A 15,121-nucleotide genomic window follows, 5' to 3' on the forward strand; every position below is an offset into this window, starting at 1 on the left:
AGGCGTTCGGGTTTCCTCTCTCGATCTCCCACATTACAGGAAACCCGAGACCTTTGGATCAGGCAGGTTCGAGCTCGTACCTCGTTGCATTGTTAAACCTGATTCGCTTTTATTTCCGGGAAAACGTCGGATGCTAATTTTAAAATCGTTGAAGTTTGTGTTGTTTTTTTGTCGTTTAGGAGAAAAATGTTTCGGTCCACAACCTGGCAAGATCACTTCAAACTTGTAGCAGCAGTATATTAATATGAATATAGCTTATAACGTGTGTGTGTGTGTGTTGGATAAGATGAAATGCTGCTGGACTAGAAAGTCAGGTTTGTTTAGTGTGACGAGACAAAATGACGATGAGGATAAGGATCGCAAACTACGCAGAAAACAAGAAGCTATTTATAGGAACTCGTGGTTCAGCTGAAGGAAAGGAACGAGGGATGGAGTTCGGAGAAACGAACAGGAAGAATTCCTAAAGTTTTTGAAGTAAGAACGGAGAGAACGACCGCAACGTGAACCGTGCAAATTTTTATTGCGTCTCAAAAAAACAAAACAAAAAAAACACGAATCTAAGAAACTGAATCAAAGAGTCGGTAAATGAATGAGTGAATGAATGAAAGAGCGATTGTCAGTAAATAAATGTGTGAGTAAATAAATGGTGAATGAATAAGTGAGGGAGTAAGAGAATGAATGAATGAGTAGAAAGGTGAGACTGGATGAGTGGGAGAATAAGTGAAAAATTGAGAGACTGAGTAAATGAGACTGATTATGGGAAACCCTGCAAAGAGTTTTACATAAAAATAAACAATACAAATATAACAATATAAAACTATTATTAAGATAAACGACTACACTACAGTGCAGCCATATTAAACAGGGTCGTACCAATATGCCACCAGAGGGGGGGGAAGCGTTCGGGTGATAATTGATGTTTTACTATCTTAATTATAAAGTGGGTCATACCAAGTCATATAGGAGGAGTAAACAGTACAGAAATCCACGATGTACCATTTTTTTCAATGGTTCCATTCGATCATTGTCTTCGCAGTAAATCAGGGTTATACCATTATTCTTGGTATAATGTGAAAGTAAGCGTAAAGTCAAACGAGTCCTGTAAAATACCCCCAAATCCTTTTTTCAGAAAACGGTGTAACTGTTGGCCTCACCATACCCCGCCTCCTGAAGGTAATGACCGATGCTGATTGGCTGAGACGATCGGAGAACCGTTTTGTCGTTGGCGCTCTTCTCTCCCGATTGAAGTTTGTTTCGGAGCTCGGCCAATGAGAGGCGGTCTTGTTCTTTCCAGTGGCAGCAGCTTTTGATGATGGTATGACTGGAGACGAAAAAGAAAGGAAACGTTATTCGTTTTGTGTTCTGTTTAACGCTAATGTGAGGGAGGGAGGGAGGGAGGGAGCGATTCAATGAGTGAATGGGAGCGAATAAATGAATGAATGATTAGGAAATGAGTCAGTGAATGAGTGATTAAATGAGTGTGTGAATGAGCGTAAGTGAATAAATGAGTGAGCTGATAAGCGAGTGAATAAAGAAAGATTGAGTCTGTAAATGAATGCGTAAATGAGTGGGTGAATGAGGAAGTAGGGGAGTGATTAATTAATGAACGAGTAAACAGGAATGAGTGAATTGAGAGTGGGGGAATAAAGATGAGTGAATAAGTGAATGAGAGTGAGTGAATGAATGGGTAAATGAAAGTGGGTGAAGAGAGTTAGAGAATTAATAAGTGAGTAAATAGGAGTGGGAGAGAGAGAGTGAGTGAGTGAGTAGTTGATGAGTGAATGAATGAGTGAGTTGATTGAGAGAGTGAATACATGAGTGGGTTAATTTAGAGAGAGTGAATGAAGGCGTGAATAAGAGGGTGAATGAATGAGTGAGTTGATTGAGAGAGAGTAAATGAGTGAATGAATGAATGGGTGAGTTGATTGAGAGAGAGTGAATGAATGAGTGAATAAATGCGTGGGTGAATGAAATGGTAAATAAATGAGTGAGCTAATTAAGAGAGTGAATAAATGAGTGATGAATGAATGAGTGGGTGAATAAAATGGTGAATGAATGAGTGAGTTAATTAGGAGAGTGAATGAATGAGTGAATGAATAAGAGGGTAAATGTATGAGTGAGTTGATTGAGAGAGAGTGAATGAAGGAGTGAATAAGAGGGTGAATAAATAAATGAGTTAATTGAGAGAGAGTAAATAAGTGAATGAGTGAGTTGATTGAGAGGGGTGAATGAATGCATGAATAAATAAGTGAGTGAATGAAATGGTGAATGAATGAGTGAGCTGATTGAGAGAGTGAATGAATGAGTGAGTAAATGAGTGATGAATGAATGAGTGGGTAAATAAAATGGTGAATGAATGAGTGAGTTAATTAAGAGAGTGAATGAATGAATGAGTGAATAAGAGGGTGAATGTATGAGTGAATAAATGAGATGGTAAATGGATGAGTGAATTAATTGAGAGGTGGTGAATGAATGAGTGAATGAATGAGTGGTAAATGAGAGTGAGTGAATAAGAGGGTGAATGAATTAATGAATGAATAGGTGAGTGGGTGAATGAAATAGTGAATGAATAAGTTAATTAAGAGATAGTGAATGAATGAGTGAATAGGAAGGTGAATGAATGAATGGATGAATAAATGAATGAATGAATAGGTGAGTGGGTGAATGGAATGGATGAATGAATGAGGTAATCGAAAGAGAGTGAATAAATGAATGAGTGAATAAGAAGGTGAATGAATGAATGAATGAATGAATGAATGAATAAATGAATGAATAGGTGAGTGGGTGAATGGAATGGTGAACGAATGAGTTAATTGAGAGAGTGAATAAATGAGTGGGTAAGAGGGTGAATGAATTAATGAATGAATAGGTGAGTAGGTGAATGAAATAGTAAACGTATAAGTTAATTAAGAGATAGTGAATGAATGAGTGAATAGGAAGGTGAATGAATGAATGGATGAATAAATGAGTTAATCGAGAGAGTGAATAAATGAATGAGTGAATAAGTAGGTGAATGAATGAATAAATAAATGAATGAATGAATAGGTGAGTGGGTGAATGGAATGGATGAATGAATGAGTTAATCGAAAGAGAGTGAATGAATGAGTGAATAAATGCGTGGGTGAATGAAATGGTAAATAAATGAGTGAGCTAATTAGGAGAGTGAATAAATGAGTGATGAATGAATGAGTGGGTGAATAAAATGGTGAATGAATGAGTGAGTTAATTGGGAGAGTGAATGAATGAGTGAATGAATAAGAGAGTAAATGTATGAGTGAGTTGATTGAGAGAGAGTGAATGAAGGAGTGAATAAGAGAGTGAATAAATAAATGAGTTGATTGAGAGAGAGTAAATAAGTGAATGAGTGAGTTGATTGAGAGGGGTGAATGAATGCGTGAATAAATAAGTAAGTAAATGAAATGGTGAATGAATGAGTGAGCTGATTGAGAGAGTGAATGAATGAGTGAGTAAATGAGTGATGAATGAATGAGTGGGTGAATAAAATGGTGAATGAATGAGTGAGTTAATTGAGAGAGTGAATGAATGAATGAGTGAATAAGAGGGTGAATGTATGAGTGAATAAATGAGATGGTAAATGGATGAGTGAATTAATTGAGAGGTGGTGAATGAATGAGTGAATCAATGAGTGGTAAATGAGAGTGAGTGAATAAGAGGGTGAATGAATTAATGAATGAATAGGTAAATGGGTGAATGAAATAGTGAATGAATAAGTTAATTAAGAGATAGTAAATGAATGAGTGAATAGGAAGGTGAATGAATGAATGGATGAATAAACGAGGTAATCGAGAGAGTGATTAAATGAATGAGTGAATAAGTAGGTGAATGAATGAATGAATAAATGAATGAATAAATGAATAGGTGAGTGGGTGAATGGAATGGATGAATGAATGAGTTAATCGAAAGAGAGTGAATAAATGAATGAGTGAATAAGAAGGTGAATGAATGATTGAATGAATAAATGAATGAATGAATAGGTGAGTGGGTGAATGGAATGGATGAATGAATGAGGTAATCGAAAGAGAGTGAATAAATGAATGAGTGAATAAGAAGGTGAATGAATGAATGAATAAATGAATGAATAGGTGAGTGGGTGAATGGAATGGTGAACGAATGAGTTAATTGAGAGAGTGAATGAATGAGTGGGTAAGAAGGTGAATGAATTAATGAATGAATAGGTGAGTAGGTGAATGAAATAGTAAACGAATAAGTTAATTAAGAGATAGTGAATGAATGAGTGAATAGGAAGGTGAATGAATGAATGAATGAATAAATGAGTTAATCGAGAGAGTGAATAAATGAATGAGTGAATAAGTAGGTGAATGAATGAATGAATTAATAAATGAATGAATAGGTGAGTGGGTGAATGGAATGGATGAATGAATGAGTTAATCGAAAGAGAGTGAATAAATGAATGAGTGAATAAGAAGGTGAATGAATGAATGAATAAATGAATGAATAAATGAATTAATAGGTGAGTGGGTGAATGGAATGGTGAACGAATGAGTTAATTGAGAGAGTGAATGAATGAGTGGGTAAGAAGGTGAATGAATTAATGAATGAATAGGTGAGTGGGTGAATGAAATAGTGAACGAAAATGTTAATTAAGAGATAGTGAATGAATGGATGAATAAATGAGTTAATCGAGAGAGTGAATAAATGAATGAGTGAATAAGTAGGTGAATGAATAAATGAACGAATAAATGAATGAATAGGTGAGTGGGTGAATGGAATGGATGAATGAATGAGTTAATTGAAAGAGAGTGAATTAATGAATGAGTGAATAAAAAGGTGAATGAATGAATGAATGAACAAATGAATGAATAGGTGAGATATACAGTGAATTGGAGCAGCCGTGTGGTTTCTTCAATGATTTTCCTCTCTGAAGGAACTGCAGCAGCTCGTGAATGGGAACCTCCGCGTAAGGAACCTCACCTACATGAGAAAAAGAGAGCAGATATTAAATCACGGAAACAAAGAGAGAGAGAGAAAGAAAGAAAGAAAGAGAACTGAAGGAACTCGTCACTCACCGAGAGTCACCATCTCGTACAGCAGCAGGCCGAACGACCACCTTGAAGAATCACCACACAAAAAACATCAGCGTTCGAAAAAACACAGTCACATATTTAAAAAAAAAAAAATTCCATCGATTCACGTACAGGTCACTCTTCTGGCTCGCCTCTCTGTTAGCCAGTATTTCTGGCGCCTGCCATTTTTTCATCCCGGGGTCGCTTTTGTAATTGACGCCGTACGTCCTTCGCGTGTACACGTCACCGAGTCCCCACAGCTTAGCCGTTAGCATCCGGGTAACTAACACGCTGCGGGCTTTGATGTTTCCGTGAATCAGACCTTTGGAGTGCAGGAAGTCCTGGAAAGTCCGAAAGAAATCAACGGCTAGTCAGCGTTTTGTAGCTAGCTAACAGGTAGCTAATAATGCGAGGTACTGGCCATGAACGTGAACGGTTCTCACCAATGCGGAAGCCACCTGAGTGGCCATCGTGAAGATCTGCTTCTCTGTCATCACCCCAGAGTCGGGTCCTGCCTGTCAATCATCATCATCATCATCATCATCATCATAATTCATTTCCTCACCCGTCTGTCCCTTTTTTAGAGTGTATAACCCACGTCCTCACCTGTCTGCACCTCCACAGGTAGCCGAGTAGGTCCTGGTTCTCGCATTCCTCCATGACCATGATGAGCGGCGCTCGAAGCGTAACCACGCCAATCAGCTCGGGCAGGAACGGGTGAGGACCAAGCTGAGACAAGAAGGACGCGAAGCCAAGGAAGGACTCACACTCGTTCGCGCTCGCTGAGTCTGACCAAGACAGAAATGGAGTTACGATATTGCGACACTGGATGGAGTTAGTGCATCCTATACGCTCTATAGAGCTTCTACACTTTCCAACCCAGGGAAAGCATATCTCCATGGAGCTGGCTTTGGGCACATGTGCTTCTAAGAAGATTAGTCAAAGGAACATACCAAGTAACCAAATTTTTTAATCAGGAAATAAGGTGTGGTACGGACTCACCATTGAGGACGTGCAGGACAACGTTGCGGTTCTCCATGCGCGCCCTGTAGAGCGACACCGTGCCGTCCGACTTCAGGGCGTATGAGCTCGGCAGTGACGTCACCAGTTTGAAGTTCTCCGGCAGGCGCTGGCGCGGCGTCTCGCGCGGGTTCAGCAGGGCCGCGTCGCCGAAGCCTGGGTTATCGATGCCGCGCATGATTCCACCGGCACGCACCGACGCCCCGAACGTGGAGTACGTAGGCGAGATGTCGAGCGCTATACTCTCTCCTTCCAAAGCGTTCAGACCCTGAGGAGCTGCAACCAGAGACTCACAGATTACTATCTACAATTCCATGATTGACCTCAAATGTCCTTTTTTTCATATACATCACTGATTTCATGCTAGTGGGTGGCCATTAGGGCCAAAAACGACCTTCTCTGCTGGCCTAAACACCACCAGACTTACATTTTAATAAATTTTTTTCCCATGAATATGTATTCAATAATTCCCAATAGTCTTCATTTCATAGCTTTTCTCTCGGTGGCGCTGTCTTCAATAGTGCACGTTTACTTTAAAGTTTCCGTCCAATCGGATTTCAGCCGTCAAATGTATCTGCCGCGAGGCCTTCAGACCTCTAGCTGCTGTTTCAACCAATCAGGTCGCGAGTTGCCAACAGCGGGGCCTCCTAGCAGGCGTCCAATAAAGTCGCTGTTTTCACGTCTTTGGATCGGCGCTATTAGATAGAGCTCGCAAACCCGCATCCGTAGCAAACTGCACGAACTCGAATCTATTGGCGTGGATAAAACGCACAAAAACGCTAGTTTTTTAGTTTTATGAGGTAAACTTCGACGCTGGCTATGAGGTACAAGGGCGGTGCAGCTGCGGCTACAGTGAAACGAGATTCGTGGAATGGTGTCCGTGTTTTTTTGTTGTTGTTTGTTTGTTTTGTTTTGTTTAAGTAACGCCATTCGTATTCGCTGTTTCGTGATGCAGCGCTCTGTTATACCGCGTTGATTCGGGTTGGAACCTTCACCGTGCACCGTGTCTCACCATCGATCCCGTGGACGATCCGGGGGGGGCCCCGGCTCTTTTGAGCTCCCCATGGCCGCACTTTGTGGACTTTCTCTGGGCAGAAGCGCAACAGAAGCAGGATGACGAGCACGATGAAAAAACTGAGCAACAGCAGCACAGGAACGATGATGACCTCCTGCTCGTACATACGGACCTCTGAAGAAAACACACTCCGATCAGTACACATGCAGCAACAAAACGTATTCTTCTTTTTATTTTCCTCTGAACTCACCACACAGAGTGTCATCTGGTTCACACAGGGTGTATCCCTGAGAGCTATTTGCAGACGCCATTCTGTAGAGAACACACACACACACACACACACACACACACTTGCATTTGTGTACATTCGGGCCTGTGAGTGTTATCAGGCGGTTAAGCAAACACAACACGACTAAACGTCTCTTTCTTTTTCACACAGTGAGGAAGAAGATCGGTAACACCCTGAAACTGAGGTCCAGCAACCCCAGTCAGGGTCATACAGATGTTTCCAAAGATGGGTTCCATATAGTATTGTCCCTTGAGAAGATTAAAAGTGAGGGGTGCACTAACTTTTGTGAGGTACAATATAAATATTATATAATCACGTTTTGCATTTGCATGGACAAATATGGAGGCTTTATGCAAATTTTTATGCGAATATCCTTGTCGACGTAAACATCAGGCATCTTTTGCTATGTTTCCACACGGACGGATTTAATTGCCGGACGCACGCCTCATGGCAGAATTTGGTGCTCGATTTGGTAAAAAACAAACGTCTGGCGATTGCAAATAATTGATTAGCGCGCTTCGATTTTTTTCTTTATAGCCGAGTAAAGAAATACACTTTGTGAATACAATTTGTGCAGTTAAATTGAATATAAAATATATATTTATATACACACAAAACCCCGAACACACGTTTTTTTTTCACGCAGCACCAAACTTGTAGCAATCAGAGACCTTCATCTCTCCATTCAATATAAATTCAGCAGGACGGAGTGTGTTTAGGGTCAAAACAATAGACACACCCTGAACTACAGCCTCAAATTACAACACTTACAGCAGGGATTGTGTGTGTGTGTGTGTGTGTGTGTGTGTGTTTGTTTAACTATAATGCTTTTATATCTCAACATAATATTTCAATAGTGGGTTTTATTTAAAAAAAAAACTAATGTACTGTCACCTATAACACACACACACACACACACACACACACACACACACACACACACACACACACACACACAAACACACATATGCACACAACCGGAACAGGTCCTGGTTTTCCTGTATGTTGGTGTATCACGAAGGCGAAACCTGTCGGGCTGCATTTTTATTACTTAAGAAACACACACACGCACACACACACACACACACACACACACACACACACACACACACACACACACACACAGTAACAACCAGCAATCCTGTCATGAACACATCAAACAAAATGTGTGTGTAATGTAATTTTTCAATGTCAATGAGTCGTTGGGACTTACCTGTGTGCGTGTGTGTGTGTGTGTGTGTGTGTGTGTGTGTGTGTGATGCTGTCAGCTTCCCTTCTTCAGCATTTTGTCCTCTGGACTCCACTCTGTCACTCCTCCACTTTCTGTCTCTTCAAAACTCTCACACTTGTTTCGCCACTCAACTCGTCTGTCCCTCCCTCTATCCCTCCCTCTTTTTCTCCCACACTCATTACGTAAGTCTGTCTCTCTCTCTCTCTCTCTCTCTCTCATGGTGGCATCATAAAGAAACAACCCTTGAGTTCTCTCGTGTGGACACAACCTCAAAATGGAGTGAAGGTCCAGACGAAGACGATGTCCAGACGAAGATGAAGTCCAGACGAAGACGAAGTCCAGATGAAGACGAAGTCCAGACTCCGAACCCTTTGGTAAATAAGTGTTGAGACATGAAGTCGGACTGCGATTCACTGGATCTTCTGGGGAGACTGGAAGCATATCTCGAGAAGATGGACAGAAGACACAAGGCATAATAATATTTGCCAATGTTTTATTAATTCATCTACAACAAACACTTATCCCTTTATAGCTACAGTTAAGATCCGATCATCACTCGCACTGGAGACTCCTTCCATAAATTCTCTATTAAATCCAAACACTTTTCAGATCACATTTCATAAAAAAATAAATAAAAAAAAAAGAACAGTACATTGATCAGCCAGAAGGGGGCGTAACACACGCGCACACATACGCGCGCACACGATCCTGCGCCACTTCGCCGCGGCAGAGCTCAGCGCATGCGCACTGGTTGTGTCCGGGAACGCTGCGTTCATTTCGCACACGTCCTGCAGCTGTGCAGCTCACATCTGCCCCACATCTGCCCCACACCTGCCCTACACCTCCATCTGCACCACACCTCCATCTGCACATCATGCTTTGCAGAACAGATCAGCTGTGTGAAATATAGCCCCGAACACCGGACAAATCTTCAAAACAAAAGTCCTAGCCGTGAAATGTCTGTGAAAAAAAATCACGTATTTATGTATATATTTTTCATTAAAGTAAATGAGTGTTTATATTTCTGCTTATCTACACTAAACCCCACCCCATGTTCACTAAGACACACCCATGTTCACTAAACCCCACCCAAAACTCCGCCCATCCGCATTAAGCCACGCCCCTGTGCGTTTTATTTAAGATGTATTATTTTTATAATTGATTAAATTTAGGTTTTTAATTACAATTTAAAATAATACTTTTAAATAATAACTTCAATAAATCTGGTGTTTGTTTTATTTTGGAGGACGTGAGAAATTTAAACAGCAGCAGGGACTTTTATGTTGGCGTTGTCCGGGTGTTTCCGGGTTCCGGGGTGTGTGTGTGTGTGTGTGTGTGTGTGTGAGTCCCTCCGTGGAGCTGCAGGCTGGGGCCTGGTTCCGGATCCTGTCCGCTTCTCCGCGTCGTGTTGTTGTTGTTGTTTCCCGTTATTTATATTTATTATTATAACCGCGAACGGCGAACAGCTCCACGGCGCCTTGCTGGACCGCTGCAAGCTGAACTCGGCCTTGAGCCTGGAGCTCGGTTCGGGTTCTGGGAGCTTTCTTTGTCGCACTGACGGCCGGGCTTTCTTCCGGCTGCACGCGCGAGACACGGAGACAAAAAAACACACACACACCGTGAAATCAGTCAGGTTTATATATATATTTTTTTTACGTGTTTTTCGATTCGGTTGTATTTTTTCTGCCTGATAATCGGCGGATGATCGATAGTTTTTTTGTTCTCGGTGCTAATGCTAATATGCGAGCGCGAGCGGTTTGTTTATTCTTTGTAATGACATCACGGTCATAAATGTCCAAACATACCCCGAGGCGTTGTGGCACTTCCGGGTTTGATCAGTTTCTACTGTATTAATTGCATCAATTGTTGAGTTTCACCAACAATCAGCTTCCGGCTGATTAATCGCGCGCGCGCGCACGCACGCACGCACGCAAACCCCTGACCGCAGCACGCGCGGCGCTTTGATCTGAGCCGAATAATTGCACCGAATAATCGACTCTCACGTGGTGGGGGGGAAGAAAATCCAACGAGATGTTCCGCTTCTTGGATGACGTCGATGACAATCCATACATGATGTGAGTGAAACTGTCTTCTGGACCCTGTTCCAGATCCTTCACTTCCTTTCTGTCCGGGATCGGTTCTGGTTCTGTTCTGAAAATCGGGTTTGTTTAACAAGAAAAAAAATCTCTCTGTTTTGTCGTGGATCAGTCCTGGTTCTGTCCTGGTATTATCTCAGATTAATCGCAGTTCTGATTCGTCTTGGTTCCGTACCAAAACGTAAACATTTTTATCCCGTCCCGGAAAAAAAAAAAAAAACGTGACTAACCGACGCCAGTTTGCATGCGGCAATTTTAACCGAATAGTTGATGACGGCACGGTGTTGTTGAATCGATTAATCGATCGTTAAAATCTCGATTTATCGAACCAGTTAGAACTGGATCTAGGGTTTCCTGGGCCAATCAAAACGCTTGCAAGACAGAAACGTGACGGCGGAATCGTTGTCGAAACCGAATTCGAATTTTACTCAGTGTGTTGGTTTTATTGTCGAATTGTTTGGAGTTTATATTGAAGAAAAAAAAACACGTCTTACAAACGATTTGTTTCGGAAAACATCGAAACCTTGTGTTATTAAATAATATTCTATCTATTTAATATATGAAATTTTATAGTGTCTCATTCTGAATTCTCAGGACACTTTTTACATTTTTTTAATTGAATGAACGTTTTCTGGTCTGTTTTTTGTCTTTTCAGGGACCCGTTTGCGGCACACCGTCGTCAGATGAGGAGCGTGTTCGGGTCGTTCGGGTTTGACCCGTTCCCTCTGAGTCCTCAGATCCAGTCGGCCCGAGCTCCCATGCAAGTGCAGGTGAACACACCTGTTCCTTAACCCTTAGCCAATTCCACTAGATATATTACACTTGAAATACTGAGGACATGGAAATATTTATCTCTTTTATTGATCTGTCCATCCATCTGTCTGTAGCCTCAGGCTGGTGCGTTGGCCCCTTTCGGGATGATGGGAATGGTGAGATCTTTTGGGTTTTTATTTTTTACATGTTAACGCCAAAAGTATTGGGACACCCGACTTTTCCAGCTGTAGAGCACCAAGCTCTATCCTTTGGGTTCAGGAGAACGCCTCCTCGCCTCCATCAGTACCTGACTTTTACGAACGCCCTCTTGTGGCTGAATGAGATCTCCACAAAATCTAGTGGAACATCTTCCCAGAAGAGTGGAGCTCATTATAACAAGGAAACGTGGAACAGGGCGTACCAAAAGGTTCACAATCGTAATGGTCGGGTGTCCACAATCATTTGGCCGTACAATGCGTTTATTGCCCGCAATTTGAAAGAAATCGCTACTTCAGTCAAAGTTCACGAAGTGAAATGTATATGATGTGTGTGCTGCAGGGAGGAGGATTCATGGATATGTTCGGGATGATGAACGGAATGATGGAGAACATGGTGAGTGAAGCGTTGTGTTTAGATGAAGCAGGTAATCTGGGTACTATAAACTATATGTGTTTGTGTGTGTCCTACAGGAGAGGTTCTCCGGTTCTCCGTCCTGTCAGTCGTTCTCCTCCTCCACCATCATCTCGTACAGCAGCGACTCCGGAGGTCCCAAAGTGTACCAGCAAACCAGAGAAATCAGAACAGCACCTGGAGGGGTGAGAGACACACATGTACAAATGAATATGAGGACACGCACCTGCTTTACGTGGACATTTTTGCTTCTGTGGTCCCACACACACACTCCGTTATCAGCAGTTCCGAGTAAATTTAGAACACGTAGGATTCCACACACATTCACACACACGCCGATATCGGCAGTTCCAACAAAATTTAGAACACACGTTCTAGTAATCGGGACGTTCTGGGGACTGCTTTACGGGGACCTCGTTTTCCAGTAATTCTACATTGTTAACTACGGAGGCTCTGATAAATTAGAACACCGCCTGGAGTTGTTCTTCCTCACAGACCGACGCGCACAACACCACACACGTTTTTGCAATTGTGACTTCACAACGACACACACCTGCTTTATGGGAACTTCACTATCCGGTGATTTCACTCTACATTTTACCACCACCTTCCATAGAAGGCCTCACCCCATGTGTTTCCACGCGTGCGATGTTCCACGTACACACTCTGTCAAACCCCCGTTTTATGGGGACTCGCCTTTCACACCCCCTGTTCTGTAGAATTCTTACACACATTGTTGATGTCATGACATTATGAGGACACCGATCAGTTTTTTTTGTGGATCGCATTGTGCGTGATATGACACACACATTTACACACACGCCTAGAGAAGCTGTTCTGAGAAATTGAAGCATCAACTGAAGACACACACGCACACACACTACTAGCTATTCTTTTGTTTGCGTTAAATATTAATGTCATTGGCGGGTGTTTGTGTGTAGATCAGAGAGACGCGTCAGTCGTTGCGCGATAGCGAGAGCGGCATGGAGCGCATGTCCATCGGCCATCATATTGGAGATCGAGCTCACGTGTTGGAACGTTCCAGAAACGCGCACACCGGCGATCAGGAGCACCGACAAGACTTCATTAACCTGGAGGAAAGTGAGTAACCGTGTCCTCCTAACCCTCAGCTACATCCTATAATGTATAAAAAAAAAAGATTGCGCCCATATTTGAGGGTCATGGTTTTCAATTTCGTTCCCTCCGTCTGCGTCTCAGATGAAGCCGAAGCTTTCGACGAGGAGTTTAGGAGGGGAGTAGGGCGTTACATGAGCCCTAACGCCCGTGCCCTGGAATACGGACGGAGCCGAAGGGCAGCGACAGGACAACTGGCACTACCCGCGCCGCCAAACGCCACCTCCTCTTCCTCACCTCGACCTCCCCACCGTCCCCGCTACGACTGGTGAGGGCTAGGGTAGCTAATATTCTTATATTACTTATATGTATAAACACAACAAGTGTCCGAGTTACGACGGTCCGAGTTACCAATTTCCCGATCTCATGGTGACGACTGCAATACGACAAATTTGTACGGAAACATAATTTTCCCTGAGGGGAAAAAACGTAGCATCGTATATTAAACAAATTACAGTATACGTTTACACGACAACAAACTACTGTACTTTTACTGTACAATTACAGTAGTTAACCGTAAATGTTTTTTTTTTTTTTTTTACAATTATTGTTATTTCGTTGACCTTTTTGGACCTTTTTGGAATTTCAGCTTGCTGTATTTACGATGTTATTTCATTAGACAGTTCGGTAAAATTCCCAGCTCCGAACGCTGTTTTTGTTTGTTTGTTTTTTTGCCGTAATTGTATATTAACGGCAGCTCCGAGATTATTTCGGGCTACAGGGGAAATCGCAGGTTCGTTTTTCTCGTTGAAGAAATGAGAAGTAACAGCACGTGGACCGCGAGGATGTTACTATGCCTAGCAATTATTTAGCTAGTTATTATGTTGTGTGTATTGTAACATATACGTGTGTGTGTGTGTGTGTGTGTGTGTGTGTGTGTGTGTGTGTGTGTGTGTGTGTGCGCACAGGTGAACTAACCAAGCAGAAGAGCCTCATGATCTACCTGATGATGTGAACGAGATTGTTTAGGAATCCCTGGTCCTGTGTCCTGACGTGAAGTATGTGTGTGTGTGTGTGTGTGTGTGTGTGTGTGTGTGTGTGTGTGTGTGTGTGTGTGTGTGTGTGTGAGTGAGAAAATGTTCCACTGCAGGACTGACACTGTACAGAATAAATAGCTGGGTCCAAAAAATCCGAGTGCACTACAATCCGCTATCTAGGCCACTTTGCAGACGTCTCCCCCGTCCCCTGTGGGCGTGTCCCAAACTACACACACACACAGACCCACACGCACATGCCTGGTCACTACGTAGGTCAAAGTGCATCACGGGAGTACAAAGTCAGGACCGTGTTGTATTGTAGGAGTTCCTGTGTGTGTGTGTGTGTGTGTGTGTGTGTGTGTGTGTGTGTGTGTGTGTGTTGGACAGAATAGTGGACTCCAAAGATAGTTCGAATAAATGAGTCGTGATTTAGGACAGTGAGTGTTAATTAGCAGTATTGAAATTGCGTACATGTTTGCTCGGTAGTGCACTCTGGCATTTTGGACGCTATGTAGCTTCATCACATGCACACTACCACACACACACACACACACACACACACACACACACACACACACCATACACACACATTCAAAGTCCATTCCTATGCTTCCAACTCATAAATATTAAAATGTGTCATTTATTTACTGCTACACACCAGGCACGTGCCGATTATTATCCATACAACCGCCGACCCCCCCCCCCACACACACACACCATAACGCACACTGTTGCCGTCGGATCCGATCTGCAACTCCTCCTTCGCACCCGGAAGCCGTCTCGGGGTATCACACGTCAAATCATCGGCACGTGCCTGCGCCGCACACACTGTACAGTTCGTTGATGTCTGTGTTGTTGACGCTATGCTAATCTGTGATTTGAGCTGTACACTGTTAACTAGTTAAACTTATTAATAAATAAATTAAATGTT

The 15,121-nt window shown here is 42.5% G+C and overlaps 2 protein-coding genes across 3 annotated transcripts; one reads left to right on the plus strand and one right to left on the minus strand.

Annotated features, from left to right (window-relative positions):
* Window positions 1–754: 754 nt before the first annotated feature.
* On the minus strand, window positions 755–8,755 carry styk1b (serine/threonine/tyrosine kinase 1b). Of its 2 annotated transcripts, none has more exons than XM_083541960.1 (10): window positions 8,606–8,755; window positions 7,331–7,393; window positions 7,078–7,254; window positions 6,048–6,341; window positions 5,652–5,833; window positions 5,489–5,560; window positions 5,178–5,386; window positions 5,049–5,089; window positions 4,857–4,953; window positions 755–1,321 (listed from the first exon to the last, which is right to left on the minus strand). In XM_083541960.1, exons 2-10 carry the CDS (start codon window positions 7,389–7,391, stop codon window positions 1,126–1,128), a joined length of 1,329 nt encoding a protein of 442 aa, XP_083398086.1. In that variant the 5' UTR covers window positions 7,392–7,393; window positions 8,606–8,755; the 3' UTR covers window positions 755–1,125. The 2 variants fall into 2 exon arrangements, with proteins under 2 accessions (XP_083398086.1, XP_083398087.1); XM_083541961.1 differs by having other exon boundaries at window positions 7,331–7,392; window positions 8,583–8,714.
* A 1,120-nt stretch (window positions 8,756–9,875) lies between these two features.
* mlf2 (myeloid leukemia factor 2) lies at window positions 9,876–15,121 on the plus strand. The gene is made up of 8 exons (XM_083541290.1): window positions 9,876–10,675; window positions 11,352–11,466; window positions 11,584–11,625; window positions 12,008–12,061; window positions 12,139–12,264; window positions 13,021–13,180; window positions 13,298–13,481; window positions 14,122–15,121. The coding sequence occupies exons 1-8, from the start codon at window positions 10,632–10,634 to the stop codon at window positions 14,123–14,125; spliced, it is 729 nt and encodes a 242-aa protein (XP_083397416.1). The 5' UTR covers window positions 9,876–10,631; the 3' UTR covers window positions 14,126–15,121.

The sequence above is a fragment of the Silurus aristotelis genome (genome assembly GCF_946808225.1).
Source record: "Silurus aristotelis genome assembly, chromosome: 1".
In the NCBI taxonomy this organism is placed as follows: domain Eukaryota; kingdom Metazoa; phylum Chordata; class Actinopteri; order Siluriformes; family Siluridae; genus Silurus; species Silurus aristotelis.

Excerpts from the sequence above, each read along its gene's own strand:
- styk1b (XM_083541960.1), bottom strand. The coding sequence starts at position 7,391 with ATGGCGTCTGCAAATAGCTCTCAGGGATACACCCTGTGTGAACCAGAT. Across the intron at positions 5,561-5,651 it reads ACCTGTGGAGGTGCAGACAG|GCAGGACCCGACTCTGGGGT; the intron begins GTGAGGACGTGG and ends GATGATTGACAG. Across the intron at positions 1,322-4,856 it reads CACGGCTGCTCCAATTCACT|TCATACCATCATCAAAAGCT; the intron begins GTATATCTCACC and ends TTTCGTCTCCAG.
- mlf2 (XM_083541290.1), top strand. The coding sequence starts at position 10,632 with ATGTTCCGCTTCTTGGATGACGTCGATGACAATCCATACATGAT. Across the intron at positions 11,467-11,583 it reads GAGCTCCCATGCAAGTGCAG|CCTCAGGCTGGTGCGTTGGC; the intron begins GTGAACACACCT and ends ATCTGTCTGTAG. Across the intron at positions 13,181-13,297 it reads CTTCATTAACCTGGAGGAAA|ATGAAGCCGAAGCTTTCGAC; the intron begins GTGAGTAACCGT and ends TCTGCGTCTCAG.